The sequence below is a fragment of the Rosa chinensis genome, chromosome 5 (assembly GCF_002994745.2).
Source record: "Rosa chinensis cultivar Old Blush chromosome 5, RchiOBHm-V2, whole genome shotgun sequence".
In the NCBI taxonomy this organism is placed as follows: Eukaryota; Viridiplantae; Streptophyta; class Magnoliopsida; order Rosales; family Rosaceae; genus Rosa; species Rosa chinensis.
In genome coordinates, this window is record NC_037092.1 from 17,057,967 (window position 1) to 17,078,210 (window position 20,244).

The 20,244-nt window shown below is 37.3% G+C and overlaps 1 protein-coding gene and 1 long non-coding RNA gene across 2 annotated transcripts; both read right to left on the minus strand.

Annotated features, from left to right (window-relative positions):
• Nucleotides 1-1,441: 1,441 nt before the first annotated feature.
• On the minus strand, nt 1,442-4,070 carry LOC112164968. The gene is made up of 2 exons (XR_002922569.2): nt 3,703-4,070; nt 1,442-3,450 (listed from the first exon to the last, which is right to left on the minus strand). It is a non-coding gene; the product is annotated as an uncharacterized LOC112164968 (long non-coding RNA).
• A 12,233-nt stretch (nt 4,071-16,303) lies between these two features.
• Nucleotides 16,304-18,844, minus strand: LOC112167812. The gene is made up of 4 exons (XM_024304893.2): nt 18,071-18,844; nt 17,893-17,950; nt 17,545-17,764; nt 16,304-17,162 (listed from the first exon to the last, which is right to left on the minus strand). Exons 1-4 carry the CDS (start codon nt 18,738-18,740, stop codon nt 16,875-16,877), a joined length of 1,236 nt encoding a protein of 411 aa, XP_024160661.1. The 5' UTR covers nt 18,741-18,844; the 3' UTR covers nt 16,304-16,874.
• Between the last annotated feature and the right edge of the window lie 1,400 nt (nt 18,845-20,244).

The window sequence follows — 20,244 nt, forward strand, 5'->3', positions numbered from 1 at the left end:
TTTTGGAGAGCAAGCTCTCTTCTCTTAATAATAATATAGATATATATAAATGTTAAAAAAAAGAAAAAGAAAAGGAATTGGTTGAACAATTGTCAAGTGACTGTTGTGTAGGGCTGTCAATGGGTCGTGTCGGGTTGGGTTCGTGTCGGGTTAAGGTATTTGTCGTGTCGTAAAATATAAACCCAAACCCAACCCATTTAATAATCATGTAAAAAATTTAAACTCAAACTCAAACCCGTTTAACCCATTTAATAAATAAGTCGTGTCTTATTAGACAAAATGACTCATTTAACTAAAAAAAATGCATAAATTGATTAAATTCACTAAAAACTCCACAAGACGAATGATATAAATAATTATATATAATTCATAAATAATTAAATCCAATAATTAAAAAGTGAAATATTTTAAATTGTCTAATCCTATGATAAAATACTCTGAACGTCCAAAATTTCAAGAAGAAACATAGCATAATTGGGTTATACGGGTTCACTTCGTGTTGGCGGGTTGACCCGTGGCCGATCCATTTATTAAATGGGTCATGGCGGGTTGACCCACCGTCGACCCGCTTTTTAATCGTGCGGGTTCAACCCGCTTTATTTAGTGCGGGTTTCGAGTCGTGTTATATGGGTCGTGTCGGAATTGACAGCCCTACTACTGTGCAGAAGCATTTTTTTTCCAAAATTTGATAAATAAAAATTCAGGCCACTCAGAATCAATCCCAAAAAGGTCCATAATCTTGTGTTCATATATTATAGTAATTATACTTCTCAAAAAAAAATATTATAGTAATTATACCAAAGTCAACACGTTTTCGATCAGACTTGGTCAATTTTGGAAGAAGCAATAACAACCAGATATTTACATACCACACGAATTGTGTGGTTTTGCTAAGACCCCCATCCGTTGAGCTATTGTAGTCCACATCTTTCTTTTTTTTTGTTGATGAAGGTTGTAATAAACTTATTTTACTGCATGTCAAATTGTCAATCATATCTTTGATTTTGAACTTTTCGTCAACAACAATAACAATGAAGGATTTCACTATTATTTTTTGGTCATCATTCTTACATTTAGATTTTAGATTATTGTAGGTTTAAAATTGTAAAAGATTTTGTTATTATGCGTAGTTAAGTCGCAGGTTAGTGTTTATCGGATTCAGCCCTGTTCTACAACATTTTCTTGGTGACGTGGTGTATTATAAGATAGTCTTCAGTTGGTGATTTAGACATAATCTAGACTAATGTGTTTTTTTAGGGTATTATTTGTTTTGGGTTGTGTGGATTAACCTATGAATCATATTTAGTATTGGTGAGCTTTGTAGTAGTTACTTAAGTGTGATTTTTGGGGTTTTTGTAATGTTATTGAATTCGATAAAATTTAGTATATTGTAGTCATCTTTTCTATACACGTTTAGATTGATTTTTTTTGTTTGGGGGGGGGGGGGGGGGGCGCTTTTTGTTAGGTCACTCTAATTCTATCTTGTACAAAGAAGTTTGTATAGTTTTTTTTTATTATTATTTTATAGTTTCTATTATTTTTACGAGGTAAAGAGAATTTCATTTTTTAGTTAAAGTGGTGCGAAAAAACTAGATATTCTAAGTATTATTTTTGCATATGCATGCTTCATGATAGTATTGTTAATTAGAAGAGAGTTTTTTTTTTTTGTATGTGTGGGGGTGTTATGATTAAGAATTGTTAGGTTACTCTATTTCTATCTTGTACAAAGTAGTTTGTGTAGTTTTTTATGTTATAATTTCTATTCTTTATGAGTTCTATTCTTTATGAGTGTGTGTGTGTAGAGAGAGAGAGAGAGAGAGAGGTTGTTTCACTAAGGGAGTAAGGGATTCTTTTTTTTTTTGCCAATTTGAGGGACAATAAGGACAGCCGTTGGATCTCTTTTAATGATTTTGGACGGCTGAGATTAAATCAAAGAATTCAACCCTCTTTAACACCTATAAACCCAGAATTCCCAATTTTACTAAAAGAGACTAAACCACCAACGAACCGACCAGTCGATTTTTTCAGATTTCCGGCATCGAAACCGGCCAGATTTCAACACTGATATATCAGTTAATCGACATCGACATCGGTTACAATTTCGGTTTGGTTTTTGATATAAAAAAATGAAACTTGCAGATATAATCTTCAAATCCATCAAGGAAGAAGTCAAAAAGATGAAGTTCGGAGGTATAGTTTTCTCAAATTTATCAGAAATCAATTGAGGAAAATTTTAACCACTGCAGCATGTTCAGATCAGATCTGAGTTTCAATTGTTTTCCTAACACAAACATATAATACACGAATTTCTCCAAAAAAACCTCTAATAATATCCCGTCAAACTGAAGAAGCCTCCAGTTGCAATTTTTTGCGGTTGGAAAGTGAAGGAAATGAAAACAAAGTTTTGGGTTTGTTCTTTGAGGTTGGAGAAAAGAGGAGGAGAGATGAGTTTGGGGTGGAGAGGATTAGTGGTGGAAACAACGAACGTTGAGAAAATCTGACGAGCTTGAATTGGTTCTGGTGATGATGGTTTCATAGCTGATTATAGTTTTGGATAGAAAAATTGAAACGTTTTGGATAGGAGTCATCGTGGAGAGTGGAGGCTAAAAGTGGACTTAGTAGGAATCATGTGCGTAGATAGGCATGATAGAAAAGCTGTGACCACTTTGATTTAATCTCAGTCGTCCAAGATCATTAAAAGAGATCCCCGACAGCTGTTCTTGTTGTCCCTCAAATTGGCCAAAAAAAAAAAGTCCTTTAGTGGAAAGGCCTTGATATATTAAGATAATTTCATTTTTTTAGTTAAAGTGGTGCGCAAATGCTAGATATTCTAAGTATTATTTTTGCATACGCATGCCTCATGATAGTATTGTTAATTACAAGAGTTCAGTTTTTTTTTTTTTTTTTTTGTGTGTGTGTGTGGTTGTTAAGCATCGGCCACGGTAAGCTATAATTGGCTTGCTATATGAATTCTTTTTCATGGAACCTTTGAACAGCATAGCAAAAGTTTCCCACGGTAAGCCAAAAGCCATAAGGCATAATTGAAAAAAGGAGTATAATTCATTATTATGTATTAAGATAATTTAGTCTAAATATATTTAATATTAGACTCAAATAAAAGATCTCGTTGTGATCTTCATAATGGTTTAAATTTTATTACTAAGAAATTTATAAGCATAAAATTTTAGAATAAAAAAGAAGTGTAATTCAAATCGATAAAGGATACACATGGAATAAAAATAAGGTGAGTTCAATATAGAAGGACAAAAGCGGAACAAATAATTTGCCCATTAGGAATTAACACCCAACTGAGGAATTAGAGAAGAAATTAAAGGCCTAAGCTTAAAGAATCACATAATTTTGCCCAATCGCACCTCTCTCCGATGAAAACGCTATGAGTTCCCACGGGATAAAACAGGATGAGAGCTAAACTTTCACCTCCGATGAAAACTAGCAAATACAATAAACATATTCGTACATTAGATATAACTGCTATGAGAGATAAATGTTTATTGATAGAGATAAAGGACATGAGGTGTTCTCTGTTAATGGGGTGACGAAGTTCAAAGTCTTCCTCTTCCACATTGAAAGAAGTTTTAGCTATATATGCATTGAATCCCCAATGTAATGAGCTCTCCTCTGGCCCGCCGTAATGTTACGGGAGCCATCGTCAAGGATGAGACAGAGATAAAAGATGAGTACCTGTACGCATATATGCGTAATCAGAAAATAGCTGGAGGTGCGTGCCTATCGAGCTTCATCTACCATGGAACAAAAGGAAGAACAAGCAATGAAGGGAAAGAGAACGATTAGTTCTTTTGGGCTCGTTTGCTTGTTCCTGACAGAGACTACCAGCTGCTAAAAAGGAAGGGAACCAACTTTTTGGTTCGATTCCCTACCTTCTTATTTTGGTCCTGAATATGCATGTATAATATATAATGGATCTGCTAGCTAGCTGGATAACTGCAGAGACTATTTCAATGCCAGCATTTGCACGTCAGATCCTGTTTGCCTATGCCCACGGGTAAGATACGCATTTCTGTTTTGGTCAAACGTCTCTATTAAGTTCAGTGAGACCAAACTCATATATATATTTTTCTCAGACCAACTGGGTCCAAATTAAAGTAATCAATAATCGAAGAGGAGAGGACATTTCCTAGCAATTGGTTTCTGTTGACGAGTTCTTACCAATCGTTTTAAACGCAGCTGGCAGATCTAAGAATACAGGACGGTGACCAGTTTCAGATTTAAGATGTCGCTATTATCCAGGAAAGAACACCTGTATTGGATGCTGATGTGGTTGGAAATTGTCGCAAAAGACGGCGTCAAGTTTCCCATGCTTAAGTGACAAATTTGGCCGCTAATAATTGGTGTACGCGCCTTCTTTTCCTTCGAACGGTGTCAATATTCTTGAGTCTTGACCGCGTTAAGTCTAGCTTTTTTGAGAGATTGATTGGGTTGTTGAAATTCCAGCCAACGTTACAGTGCTTGAAATCAGGTCAAATTAATCCCATAAAACTCTTCTTCAACAGTACTTCTGGCAATCTTAGGCAAATATCTTCTTTTTGCTCAGGAACACAAAATGTAAACGGTTTGGTTCCGAATCTAATTGGCCTGCATTCAAATTTGAACACGCTGATTAAATACATTCGTAGATTACTGAAATTATTCAATTTAACTTATCAATCCATATCAAAATTGATTTTGGACTATGTAGCTGAGGGTGGTGCTGCCTGATTGAGGGTTGCGAATTAATGGACGAGCTTTGTTGTTCGTCTTGAGCAGTAGTGCTCTCGGGATTATCACTTGAGTGCTGGGCAATGGGCATAATGGACCGAGAAAACGGTTACTGACCGACCCGGGAAAAAGGGGTTGGTAAGCGCACTGAGAGTAAAACCACGTCGTTTTGACGGCACACAGCATCAACCTGCTTTATTTTACGGATCGATCTGCCAGACCCCATCTTGTTCTCTTCTTGGCCGGAACCTCATCTCGTGCATATTTTTCCCTTCTTCTCTTCTCTCTGGTCTCTTCTCAGTTCTCACTCATGTATGTTTTGCTGGTTTGGAGCTTCTCTCTTCTCTCAACGGATCGATCTACCAGACCGCATCAATCAATCTACCCCGAAACCACACCGATAAAAATGGTGAATCCAGAAATCCGTCCCAAACATTATTTACAGTGGTGTGGTTGCTGTTTCAGGCCCAAACCGGCCCGATCTGCACCGAGCCCACCCCTAAATTTTATTAATAATGGTAACTACTAATCAGGAATTTAGGATTAATGACCATTTACACAATTTTGACCTAAAAATTTCTCACTTACTCCACTAAGAGTTTTTTACTCCCATTTACCCAATCTAACGTCTATTGAGGGCAATGCCCTCATTTTAATTAATAAATTACACTCATCTCTGTTTCTCTCCCCCTCCCCTCTTCGATCTATTCTCTCTCCCTCCTCCCCCCTCACCGATTTCTTCTCTCACCGGAGACCGAATCCGGCAACGCCGTCACCCTCTGACTCCTCTCAAACTCTCTCTCTCTCTCTCTCTCTCTCTCTCTCTCTCTCTCTCTCTCTCTCTCTCTCTCTCTCTCTCTCTCTCTCTCTCTCTCTCTCTCTCTCTCTCTCTCTCTCTCTCCCCCTCCTCCCCCCTCACTGATTTCTTCTCTCATCGGAGACCAAATCCGGCAATGTCTGCTGGCTTCGTCATCATATGCCACTTCGTTGCCGTCTGCGGGCTTTGTCATCATATGCGAGGAGGTAGGATTCGGGTCGGGCTTGGACGGCGAGGCGGGAGTTGTTAGTGTTGTCGACATCGAACCAGAGGATGGGGACTTGTGGTAGAGGTCACCGGCGACGAGGAGGAGGTGGCAGTTGGAAGGATTGGTAGAGCAGAAGTCTCGACTAGGGGGGGGGGGTTGTGGAAGGTTGAAGTTTGCTCCAATCTGGTGTCCAGAGCATTTTCTGGGTGCCCAATTTTTTTTTTTGGGTAAACTGTGGGCTCCGAGAATGGGGAAGGAAAAAAAAATGAACATGTAGAATTGAACATAGAAATTGACTAATTGTGTCTGTAGTGTATTCATTTTGGTTTTGGGAGTTTATGCAATTCACGGTAGGGCAATAATATGATTATTGGAGGGTAATAATATGATTATTGGCGGCAATAACATGATTATTAGGAGGCAATAATATGATTATTGGGAGGCCATAAAAAAAGTATTGGGGGGCAATAATATGTTTATTGAGGGGCAATAATATGATTATTGGGTATTACTAGAGGGCAATAAAATCGGACGAGGGATTCCGGCTACCGGTCCGATGGCCGGATTTAAGTCACCAGTTGCTGGATTCCCGTCACCGTAGTCTGTGATCGGCGCTGGTCACCGGAGTTCGGCAAGGTCTCCGATGACTTCTCTCTCTAAGTGACAAAGAAGGAAAGGGCAAAATTGTCCTAAAAATAAATAAAAAGTAATAAAAAAAAATACTTAATTGGGTATTAGGGCAAAAAATATATAAAATATTGTGTAAGTGGGCAATCTCTTAGAGTGTTTGGGTAAGTGGGGTTAATTAACCACAAAATTGTGTAAATGGTCATTTTCCCAATCATTTTACTGTAAAAAAGTAGAAGAAATCAAATTTTAGGAGTTCCATTCGACAATTCCAAAGCCGGAATATCTCAATTTCTAATTTTCTATAATCGATTTTCAATTACTAGTGTGATTGTTCATATGAAGTATTAATCTCTATTAATAAAGTGAGGTTGGTTTTTTAGTTCATCTTTAGTGTCTTTTTTATACTTTCGAAATTGTCCATGGTTTGACTGAACTGAAAGATTTCAAGAAGGGTTATGAACATGAGTGGTTCTATTCAAACCTCCTATAATAATATTTAGACCTCCAACCATAATTTTTAACACCAAACTTCCCATTTTGTCCATTATTTTTCTATTTAAACCTCCTATTCTTCAAACCTCTGTAACTCCGGTGCCTTTCTCTAGCAACATTAATTTTCCTCTCTATTGATTATCCATTTGACGAACTGTTCGTTTAATTGGATCAATTTAGATGTTGCTTCTTGATGGAACGAAGAATATAGAGGAAACAATGAGGTTGAGTTTAATTAATTTATAGATTTGGTCATGGAGGAATGATAGAAATTGATGGAGCGGTAAAAACTCGCACTTATCTTGTATAGGAGGAATTTAGTATAAACTTGGTTGATTAAGAATAAAATAGCAACATATACCATACAGGCATACATGCATGTCTACATATATATACAACCAAATTGAAGCACTTTTTCGTTCAACCAAATACTGATGCAACACGACCATTGGAGAGGTTTAAGAAATTGGGGACTGAAAGTTGGAAAACATGGAAAATTAGAAGAGTTGGAGAGAGGATTATAGAGGAATTAGGGAAGAGAATAAGAAATGGAGATGAAAAGGAAGAGGAGAGAGACAGTAAAACGGAACCACAAAGAGGAATTAGGACGATGAGAGCGACATAAAAGCATCAACAAGAATATATTTTTTTATATATATTTTTTCAGTTTAAAAGAGGACAGTATTGGATTTTAAAATGTTCAAAAATGAGAGGAGATATACATACCAATAAAGGAGGTATGAATAGAAGCACTATATGAACATAAAATGCTGAATGCATGGAGAGAAAAAGAGAGGAGGCGAAGATTTGGCTTCTGCATCAGATAGTTTTGGCATGGCGTTGCGTCTTTGCTCCTCGGAAAACCAGAAAGAGTAGAGAGAGCAAAAGGAAATGGGGAATTGGAGAGGAGGAAGGGAGAACGCCATCAAAGCCAATAAAGATATTGCTTCTTCTTGCTCTGTGCCTTTTCTCATTTTTGTGTTGCTTGATTCGTGGTTATTTTGTATTAAGTTATTAACAAACCATCTAATAAATTCATGTTTTGCAGATATGCTTAGTGCATGTGTTGTTTTGAATTACCTCAATTACAACTATATATATTTGTTTCCTTTCCCATAGGTTTAGTGTTACATTGGAGTGAATTGCACCATAACTTTGTCTAATTTTAACTCAAACTTACCTCTCTCATTACTTGAGCTAATCCAAAAGACTTTTCCAAATCACACTTATATCGATTTGGTTATGTGTTGTTATTGAGTACCAGATTTCAAGTTTGTAATGATTTTGAACTGTGATATGATCTAGTTTCGAGGGAAGTGTGTTCGTTTAAAGTCAAGGAGACTTTGGTTATCGAGGACGATAATATATGGCAACAAACACAAGACCATGGATAGGGACGTCGGAACATAACACCAGCTCAATGTAGCTGATTGTTATCTTGGTTATTTAATTTGCAATTTAACGTTAATTTTTTATTTTTGGGGTTCTTGCCCAATTAGATTTTTTTTTTTTTTTTTGAAATGGCCCAATTAGAATATTTAAGCATGACAACGTCGATCAAGTTCAGTATACCTTTCAAGTATATGTTGTAATATATTCATGTGTGCCAAACAACCTATGTTCAATCTCTCAAAGAAAAGACAATATTAGTGATAGGGTCCTAAACGTACGGAACGAGTGTTAGTTACATAGAGAATGATTTTTTTTGTCGTGATCTTAAACTTGTCTGTCGAACTTCTATGATTACACTGATTCTTAACATTTTTGCCTCGTCTTTCTAGACAACCTATGATATGATTTTCATAACATATTAAGCTCTCGCTCCTCTGGTGCATTGTGACCATGCTCACGACATTCCGAAAAACCTCGAGAAGATTTCATATTGGTGAGGTATTGTGGACGATCATGATGCTTATTAGTTGGGAGGAATATGAGAGGGTGGTGACCGGTGAAGGAGAACAAGAGGGAAATTGAGTATCATTTCCCCGTACTACAAATTGGAAGTGAACAATCTGTTTGGCTCCAGAATTGTTGCAGCTGGTCAACAGTCTCTTTTCTTGCGCGGGCGTGCCAGCACCGTTCGGGTGCGGTCGTCGGGGGTGTCCCTTGACCTGACTTCTTTCAAGAGATTGTGGACGAGGAGAGCACCAACCTCGTCATGGGATTCTTTGTGCCTCGTGGCGAGGACTTTTGCTGAGCTTCTTGAAAATCACAATCGATACTCGATGTTGTAGATCGAGCAGAGCGAGAACCACCGGGAAATGAGGAGAACTTGCTAAAGCGTTACTTTAGCTTGGCTGGGTTGCTAGGGCGTTACCCTTGCTTAGCTGGTTCTGTAACCGTTGTGGTCGCGGCACTACCGTCGGCTCCCGAGGAGACTAGGACCGAAGTACGTTGACAGAGGGTTTGGTGGCACTGAAAGTCGGCTTCTGAGAAGACTAGGACTAGGAGTGTGATCACCGCTAAGAGAAAGAAAAGGAGAGGAGTTGCTCTTAGAGAGGTTTGCTCTAGAGAGAACTTAGATCATCTTAGAGATGTTGTTGTTGAATGTGAATGTGTATGTGTGTGTGTTGGTGTTTGGTCGTGGTACTACAATCGGCTCCCAAGGAGACTAGGATCGAAGCACTTTGACAGAGGGTTTGGTGGCACTGAAAGTCGGCTTCTGAGAAGACTAGGACTAGGAGTGTGATCACCGCTAAGAGAAAGAAAAGGAGAGGAGTTGCTCTTAGAGAGGTTTGCTCTAGAGAGAACTTAGATCATCTTAGAGATGTTGTGATGAGTGAATGTGTGTTTTAGAATGAGAGGAGAAGGTGTTTATATAGGGAAGAAAAAGAAGAGTGAAATGATGAGTGGAAGAAAAATAATGAAAGTAGATCTAAGTTCACTTGTAAAATATGGAAAAGATAGAGAAAAGATGAAATGAAAGCAAAGCATGAAGGTGCAGCAACATGGAAGTGGTGATGATCTATTAAAGAGATTGTAGAAGAAAAATATATCCAAGGAAAAAGAGAAAAGCATCTAGCTTTCTTCATGTGGGTAGGAAACATGAACATGTGAATATTGAGCTGTTTTTAGGTCAGTTTCTTCCCCTTTATTCCTTCAATTATTTCTCCAACAAGACTTCATTATATGCCTTCGACTTCTTCATATGAAATGTTCCACTATGAGTGTAGATCATCCTGACAAATTTTCAGATTTTTATTCCATGCGGTTGGGCCGAAAATGCTGCTGGACCTCTTACAGGTCCAGTTTTCCAGTTTTGCTTCTGTAGAAAATTGGGCTGATTGTTTGAAGGCTTTCCACTTAAATTTAACTCTGGCACTCTTCATAAGAAATGATCCTTGGGATGTCTAGTATTAATCTGGAAAGTTTCAGCTCATTTCGATTTCATTTGGTTAGTCTGCCTCCCCTCCTTCCTTGTTTAGCTCGGTTTCTCCTAGCCGAAGTAGGAAAATGTGCTAAAGCTGACTTTTCATGCTTCCATGCTTTCATAGTAGGCTTTATTTAGCCTCTAAATATATATTTCGAGCTTGTCGACAATATATATCTTGAGCCACTGATATTGGCTCAATTTCTCCACGACGTGCCTTGTCAGGCCAAAATGTTCATTTTGGGTCCAAACACTTACAGCTCGCATAATTCTCCATAGTAGGCTTTATTTAGCCTCTAAATAATATATTTCGAACTTGTCGACAATATATAGTTTGAGCCACTGATATTGGCTCAATTTCTCCAAGACGTGCCTTGTCAGGCCAAAATGTTCATTTTGGGTCAAAACACAATCCATCCCAATATTAACACCAAATGAACATTGAAAGAATTTACCTTCATTATTTTTAGACCTTTTCTATGACATGTCAGTAGTTTCTTAAGGTAAATATAGACTACTCCAATGGCCAAAATCCACCATGACGGGTGTGTCAGTGCATGCACCGAAGACTTTATTCTGTACACCTTTTGTTTTAATCAAGGCAAACTCTGTACACGGTACACCCCTATTCTAACAAAAGCATCAGAATGCATAGAGATGCAGCAGGAGCAATCCATCTTGGAAAGCCTCCCGAGATCGCTAATTTGATAGCAGAGGAGAGACAAGCCGATGAGAACTGTGATTTTTGGCTCCAAAGCTTCAAGGTTGCAGATCATAATCAGATTCGAGCAAAGAAAAAAGAAGGAAAGGGAAACACGGACACCACCGCCGAAGAGGCAAGCATAGCCGATAGGAGGACGGTCGGTGCCACTGACTCTCAACGGTGGCGCTCAGAGGGGGAGAAAATTCTAGAGAGAGGGAGAACCGGAGAAGCCTTCCCTTTCTAGAACTTATCTGAAAGTCTTGAGAGTCATCTTCTTTCAGACTACAATATGTTCAAGGTACTCTCACATACTTTGATCTTCAAAAAGTTGAATTATTTTCTATTACAAAGGAGTGTCATATACTCTTATTACCAGTTGAATGAGGACAATGTATTCCCGAAAACACTGAAAGTAATTTTCTACGATGTATTTAGTCAAAGTCTAAGATAAATTAAAGGTCAATATTTACTAGCATTTGTCATTTGATATTCAGTCGTCGAGGAATTTCATAGTTATGGAATTGTATTTTAAGTGAAGGAGCACTTGGATGGTGGTAGTCCCAATTTTATCAATTTTAAAAGAATAGCATCACTCAATTAAGAAATTTAGTGTTGGATACACATAATCACCCACCCCTCAAGGGCTCGGCAGAAAAAAGAAAAGAAAAAAAAATACCGCCCAAATAATCACACATTTTCTATGCAATAAACTCTGAACATGTAACTGCTAGATTCTGAGTTTCCAACTAAAATATCAAAACCTCAAACTCAAAAACCAACTTATTCACTTGCAACGCCACTCTCTACACTTTAAAAACTAAGGACTACTTGCTCCTTGTTAGGGCTGTCAATGGGTCGAGTCGGGTTAGTTTCGTGTCGGGTCAAGATATTTGTCGTGTCACAAGATACAAACCCAAACCCAACTCATTTAATAATCGTGTCAAAAATTTAAATCTAAACCCAACTTATTTATTAAATAGGTTACCCGTTTCCAACCCGCTTAATCCATTTAATAAATAGGTCATGTCGTGTTGGACAAAATGACTCATTTAAGGGTTGACAATGCGGCCTATTTAACTATAAAAAAATGTATAAATTGATTAAATTCACTAAAAACTCTACAAGATGAAGAACATAAATAATTATATATAATTCATAAATAATTAAATCCAATAATTATGAAGCAAAATATTTCAAATTGTTTAATCTTATGATCAAATACTCCTAACGTCCAAAATTTCAAAAAGAATTATAACATAATTGGGTTCACTTCGTGTTGGCGGGTTGACCCGTGGTCGACCCATTTATTAAATGGGTCATGGTGGGTTGACCCACGGCCGACCCGCTATTTAATCGTGTGGGTTCAACCCGCTTTATTGCGTGCGGGTTTCGAGTCGTGTCAGAATTGACAGCCATATATACTCCTTGTAGTTTACTCCTTCAAACAGACCGAACAGTTATGTCCATCACTTTTTAAATTCAACAGATTATTGTTCTCTTAATTTCTCATCCAATATATCCAAAATGTCTATTATACCCGTCCCCTCTCTCCCCCCTTCCATAGCGACATTCATCGGCCCCTACCTCAAGAATTAGTGAATCACTCTCCACCAAGCTCTAGTTGAAGTTTTCGGATATTTCCCCCCAATATTGCCTCCTTCGTAATCAATCACCAGTCCTCCCAAAGTCTTCACTCTTTTTCTCCCAAAACCCCACCCCCCACAAACTCCTTCCAAAACCTAGCTTTCAAAAACGGCGACTAGCCAGAATACCTCCACCCATACCTCCTTAAATCCGGCTCTGCCTCCGCCGCCCCAAACCCCACATCATCTCCGCCTTCGATGACCTCAACCTCATCCTCAACTTCCCTTATTCAAATCTCAGATTTCATCTTGTCCAGGGAAGCCCACAGTGGCAGAACCTAAAACTTCTCTTTAGCATGCATTAATATATATATATATATATATATGTGTGTGTGTGTGTGTATATTAATGCATGCTTGATATATGGCTTCAAAAATGAAGAAAAAATAGTTTTCTTTTTTTTATTCAATATTTGTTTGTATTTGAATTTTATAGTAAATTTCAATTTATATATATATATATATATATATATATATTCTATAAGATGCATAAGGCTATTAATTAAGGTAATTATTATTACAAGGAATAATTAGTGTTAAAAATTCAATTTGAGGGGGTTATAATTGTAAATTTAAGTCTAAATTTTAATTCTAATAAAAATACAAGCCAACCAATAAGATAATAGCATTTTTCAAAATCATTGGGGAATGGGGAGGTCAGACCCACTCCGACCCCAAATAGTTCCGCCGTTGGAAGTCCATATCTCACTTGCTCTGTTTTGAACCAGACGTCAATATATCATTCTCAACAATTCACGTCATTCTCTTCGAATCAAGATCAAACCAAGCACAAGCACAAGCACAAGCACAAGCACAAGATCAAGATCAAACCAAGCACAAGATCAAGCTCAATAATGATCAAAATGATTGGTTAGCACCTCTTTGTCGATTGATTTGACTAACTACAACTTATCTTTGGTTACTTCTTCTAGGTTTTCTGGCATTGTGAGAGTTGCAGTGCTACCTGACCTAGAAGTCGAGGCAACCCTTGATCCGTTCAACTCTCGCTACCTAGTTTCGGGTGAGACTGTGTTAAGAGATGGGTTTAATTTGAAGTATAAGTGGGGTCATCTCCAATAGTGATAGTTATCTTCATAGCTAAAATTGAAATATAAGAGCACGTTTAGCAGACTCTCTATTTTGGCTCTTTAGCTATTTTGGAGAGCATGTTTAGCTTTTTATATATTTTAACAACTGCACCAGACTCCTAAGTGGCTCTCCATTATAACTTTTAGCTATCTCGCTCCTAAATATAGAGAGCAAGATGAGGCTCTCTATAATTTATAACATTCCTTTTAAGTTATTTTATATAATTTTTAAATACATTTAAATTATCTAACATTCATTTAAAAAATAATATAAATTCAAAACTAGCTATAATAGAGAGCACTGATGCAGGTGTATTTCTAAAATGGCTAGCCAAAATGACTTTTTAGTTATTTTAGCTAAAATTTGACTCAAAAATGACTAGCATTACTAAAGATGCTCTAAGTAGTTACTTTTTTAGTTATGCTTAGCATAATACCTAAATCTCAAGTTAAATTTAACTTTTAGTTAAATTCTCTCTCATGCTTAGCTAAATATAGCTAGATTTTTTAGCTAAAGTTAAATTTAGCTAGTCTGTTGGAGATTAAACTTAGCCTAAAATTAGTTAAATTTTAATTTTATTTTGAAATAAGTACACTGTTGGAGATACCATCACTGTTAGGGCTGATGAATGCTGCCATGGAAGGAGGAGGAGGAGGAGGGGAGAGAGAGAGAGAGAGAGAGAGAGAGAGAGGGGTAAGGAAGAAAAACAAAACAAAAAAGAGAAAAAAAAAAGGAAATCAGGGGTATAATAGATTTTGTGGACCTATTAGATGATAAATTAGGAGAATAATTAGTAATGTGTTGAATTTAGAAAATGAGGGACTGAAAAATTTTCGGGATCAAAATACAAGGAGTCAAGGATTGAAATATCTGCGATATTTTCGATATATCCCTCGGTATCTCCTTTTTTGGAAGGACCGATATATCATAGAGGAAAAATATCTTATCTTTTATTGTTTTTGCCAAATTTCTCCGACATTGTCAAGTATTCTCGATATATTAGATATATGAGATATATCCCCGATCAAATGAAGAAATATCTATAAAATATGATATAGAAAAAAACAAAAAATAGAAAAAAAAACTCAGTTATTCACAGAGAAACATACATTATGGAATATGGAGGTAATATCATGGTGTAAAATTTTAACAACGGTTTCTAGTCAGGATATGGCCTAATAAAGAGGCAAATTAACCTGTTTGGGAAAAATACCTAGAAATGAAATCTATGAAGGCAGTTTTGGGTGAAGCAAAATCCTCTCAGGGCGAATCTGGGTGAGGAGAAATCACCTCAAGGTGAGGCGATTATGGGTGAAAAGTAATTCTCTAAATGCAAATTGTGTGAAGAGAGATCTCTTTAAGGCAAATCTGGGTGAGGAGAAATACCCTTAAGGCGATTCTAGGTGAGAAGTAGTTCTCTAAATGCAAATCTGTGTGAGGAGAAATATTCTCAAGACGAATATGTGTGAGGGGAAATCTCCTCAAAGTGAATCTGGGTGAGGAGTATTCCTTTAAGGGAAATCCGAGTGAGGAGTGGAAACCTTTTGTGATGAGAAATTACTTGAAGACTAATTTGAGCAAAGAGAAATTCATGATGGAGCAATTCGTATTATATGGGTTATATGTCTTAGTCTAATTATTGTACTTTAGTAGACCAGCAAGCGACTTTTCAACAATCTAGAGTCTCTTTTTAGATGTAGATAAATTTGACATTCATATGTATTTATATGTAATTCAAATAAATTGACTCTTTAAAAAAGATATATTTTTCCGGATATCTCCGATATTTCCGATATCTTCATTTCCTAAAATTTCGATAGATATGTAGATATACATATTTTAATCCTTGGAATAACTAATATTTAGTCCTAAAAGTAATATACCAAATTAAGCCCAACATGAGGGCCCAAACTGCAAGCCCACCAAACAACCCTAAGAAATTAGGGCCCGAGGTTTTTGTAGTCGGATCAAACACCATACTAATATATACCAGTTAAACAAGCTCATGAATCAAAGTATCAAACAGCAATGAACAATGTTCAAAATTCCTCAATTCTGCTAATTGTGCACTGATATTGAATGACCAACACAATAGTACTATACAAAAGATTGCCGAACTCCACCACACACCAGAAGCCTAAGCTGCTTGCAATTACCATCCTTCTCCTCAATTTATTGCTTCCATTTACCTCTCATCGACTTCCAGACTTCCCATCCATATTTCATAATGAAGTTTCATTGTAGAGGGACTTTGGTAAAGTAATGAACATTAAGCACATTCTAAACAACTCCTTATGGAGAGAATTGTGGGACATAACTAATCCCCATCCCATTAGTCTTTTGTAACAACAATCTCATGTGAGGCCGGAGGCCCTGTACAAGTTCTATCCTCCTCTCAATTATTGCCCTTTAAAACCCTTTGTACATCAAATTAAATCACTTGAAGCATTTATTTATGGAGTTGACATGTGTGAGATGGGAGAGAAAGAAAGTAGTCACATGGAGAAGATGCCCATCTTAGTTGGTTAAGCATTACAAAAGGTCGGTATGTATTGGTTTTTTTGGTCAATTAGGTATGTATTGGTTAGCCAAACAGCAGGGAAGCACATGCCAAGTGAACCAAACAGCACTCAATTAATCCCACATCCAAATCCAAGGTACAATGGGGTATAAATATTCCCCCAAAGCAAACTAACAAAAAACAATTAAAGAAGAAACTAAGGGTGGCCAAGGGAAGAAGAATGATGATGGTTTTGGTCCTACAATACCTCTTCCACAATCCTACACAGCCTGTTAAAGGGTCTTCATATAATGCAAAGCTTGATGATGGGTCACATGGAATACAAAGCAAACTGACACATCCACACATGCCCTGCCTCCCAAATTCAATTCATTTGCACATGATGTCTGTCTCCTTTGAGCTCCACTCCACCCCAAACCTTTTGATTTCTTGCTTTCCAATTATCAATCCCAACTATCTATTTCAAACCAATTAAAAATCTCACAGCACATCACTAACTTAGTCACAACCCTGTCCTCTAATCTAATATTATACACACAAACAGCAAAACTAGTTAGCAAACTATGCACTCTCTACCATATTAAAATCATGCTTTGAACAGATTTTTTTTTTTTTTTGGACGATTAACTTGTCCATGAATTTTTTCTCTTCTGGGGTCAATAATCCTATAGAGCTTGTTCCAATGTGGTAGGATGGGCTGCTAGTAAGGTGCACTGAAGGTGCCTGTGGCAGGTGGTCAAATGGTCATTTGTGAGGCCTGAGGCTTGCATGAAGGAATGAACAACTGTTGGACCAACAAACCTAAACCCCCTCCTAACCATGTCTTTGCTTATGCTCTCTGATTTTGATGTCTTCACTGGGATTTTGTAGCCTTGCTTGTATTGAGGGGAAATTGGCTTGTGATTCACAAACCCCCATATGTATTTGTGAAATGACCCAAATTCCTTCTTTACCTGCAATTTAATTAGTAGAAAAAGGCAGGCATTAGTATAATCTAAAATGCTACTATATATATTGTAGACATTATGCAGAACAGGTGGAGTTCATCATGTGGAAAAGCTTTTCACTAAATAACAAGGAAGGAATCATAATAGATTAATAATAGATTAAGCTTTTAATGATGGTCAAGTCAATACAGTCTAGTCTGGCTTAATCTTGCATTACTTTAAAGGGTTTTCTTAAACTAAAGTGGTTCTTTTGAGTAGCAAGTCCAATAGAAAGAAGCCATGATCAGAAAAAAGATGGTTCCTTAAAAAAAGGGGACAAAATAGATGGAAAAGACTGATTGAGTTAGAAGACAAACAAAAAATTGCAGAATTTGATGCTTGGTATTACCTCAAGAATTCTGTTAGAGTTGTCTACTACTCCTCTAACTCTGCTTATATCAATGCCATATTCTGAACAAATCGAAATCATTTGCTTGTCAGTGAGACTGGCCACAGCTTCAGCATCAAACCCAGAAAATGCATCCCTGAAATCTTGGCGTTTCTTTAAAATGGAAGTCCAATCTGATCCAACTTGAGCTCCACTTAGAACAAGCAGTTCAAATAACATCCTGCAGTTTAAATTTTTTTTAACAAAATTAGTAAAACTTATGAATAAGATGTTATTCAGTTTTATATTGTATACAGCGGTTGTATGTAAGAATTTTCTCAATATCATGGAGAGGCTAATTGGACTTACTTGTCATCATGAACAGGAACTCCCCATTCTTGATCATGGTAAGCAACATATATGGGATCTGATCATAAAAAAAGAATGAAGCAATTAGTGACCATTTCTCATTTCACATCCAAAAGGCAAAATTACACAACAAATCTCAATATTAAAAGGAGCATATATGTTGGATATATTTCCATACCTGAATTAGCCGTGATGAAGCTGCATCTTTTGTGATCTTCTTCACCAGCTTTGGCTTCCATAGTATCAACTGGAGCAACCCTTTCAAAATTTGCAGACTTTGATCTTCCATAATGAGCAATCCTCATCTTTCTCTGTGCATGTTGAAGAGCCATCTGCTCCCTCCTCCCAGCTGCAATGGTTCCTGGTGCCTCGGTGATCAGAGAAGAGGAGTAGCTCAACGAAGCCTCAATCGAAGCAGAAGAGAGTCTACCATGATCATGAGCATTATCAGCACCAACACCAAGCTTAAAACTCTTTGACTTCTTCCTCTCCAAAACCTTAGCTCTTGTGGTACCTCCTGGTGTCACAACTTTCTCAGAACTGGAGTTCAAGCCATTAGGGTCATTGCCTGATCTCTTTATCGCAGGTGGCCTCGGAGATTTTGACTTTGGAGAAATTGGTGGTGTTGTCAATGAAGCCTTGGTACTAATTCTAGGACTAGTGCTGGTAGAAGAAGAAGTTGATAATGGTAGAGGTGGTGGTGCTGTTGACAGTTTCTTAAGGGAATTGCGCCGGTCTAGGCTAGGAACTCGATTGCAGGTAGGCTGAAGCACTGGTCTGCCGTTGATTCTAGAAACAAGGGGTGTGATTTCAATCCCCATGGTCACCTTGGCCTTAGAGCTGCACATAATGTCGGATGTATGTGTTTTCTGTCGAGTTAATGTATCAAAGGAAGAAGACTTGGTAAAAGGAAGCAATGCCTCAAAGAGAGAATGAAGGAGATGATGTGGGAGTGAAGGAGAGGGAAAGAGAGGGAATGGGGTTTTTATAAAAGGAGGGAAAGTGAGGACAGGTAAAGGGGAAGTTGTGGAACATGGGGAGGTTGGGGCCTGCCTCACTTACTTGGCCATTTGGGATTGTTTGCTATTAATTATTGTTAGTATTATAATTGTTAATTAGTGTTCTTATTGAATGGAGGGAGAGAGAGAGAGAGAATCAATGGGAGATTAAAATGGTGATTTGTTGGGTGGGATTATATGGGATATTGTGTTGAAAGCCACCATGTTTTTCACTCGGGACTTCCCCCTCTTCACACTTTACAGACGATATTTGGATATATGCTTCTGAAGTTCTGATATTCCACACTTAAAGCTAGAGTGGTGGATAAGGAAGGTTACAAGGCAAGTAAAAGACCAATTATTGATACCCTCTTTTTAGCTGGAGGGAATCTCTCATACACTCAATTTCTTTGGGTAATGCAGGAGCTATGGATTGCATGTTTTATAGTCAAATACCTAATGGCCCCTTTTGAGGTTAAGCACAAACAATGGGGCTTTTGAGGTTGAACTTTGGTTAGGATTCAGTTGTTGAACTGATCAATAAAAAGATATTAGAAGGCCATACAAGACCTTTCTGAAATTAATTAATACTTATTACTCCTTAATTAATTGATATCTTTATGTCACGAAGCTTCTGATCACACTGACTTTCCAGATAAACTGGGGCTGTATTTGTTCTCCACAAGATGGGTTACAGCTTCCGGTTTTGTTTCTTTTACCTTTTTCTTTTCCTCCTATCTGTAATTATATTTTCTATGCAGGAAGTGCTTTACGGAGAGTTACATCTTACAACCTGGAATATGGGCTTTTGAACATCATGGCATGTTAAAAAAAATATAAAAAAAATTTACATCAGATATAACCCTCATTAGTCATTGGGGAATTTTATCCATACAGAAGAGTGGGGTGGAAGAAAGGAATTATTATTGAAACAGGTTCTTACAGGCAAGTGCAAAGTAAACATCAAAGAGTACTTGATGAAATGCATAGCTTATAGTTATACCAACTGTACCCAATTAACTTGAAAATCAATTTTGCAACTCATCCATGAAATCGTTCAACCATTTTAGGTATACTATTTATTTCCTGAATGTGATGCCAGTTCAAACAGTTATTGAACCATATACATCATGGTAGTGTTTAAGATATGATGTTGTCATTGGTAGGCGTACGTTGTTATCAAATGCACGTTCAAAGGTGCAGATAATTAAACTGTCCCCAGTCCCCTACCTTGGCCTCTTTAAATTTGGTACCTTATATTTGAGACTTAAGAGGATGGCTTTAATTTTGTGCCATCTAGTAATATAGTGTTGCATGAAGTCATCAGAAAATGAGAGTCATGCTCATCTACTCA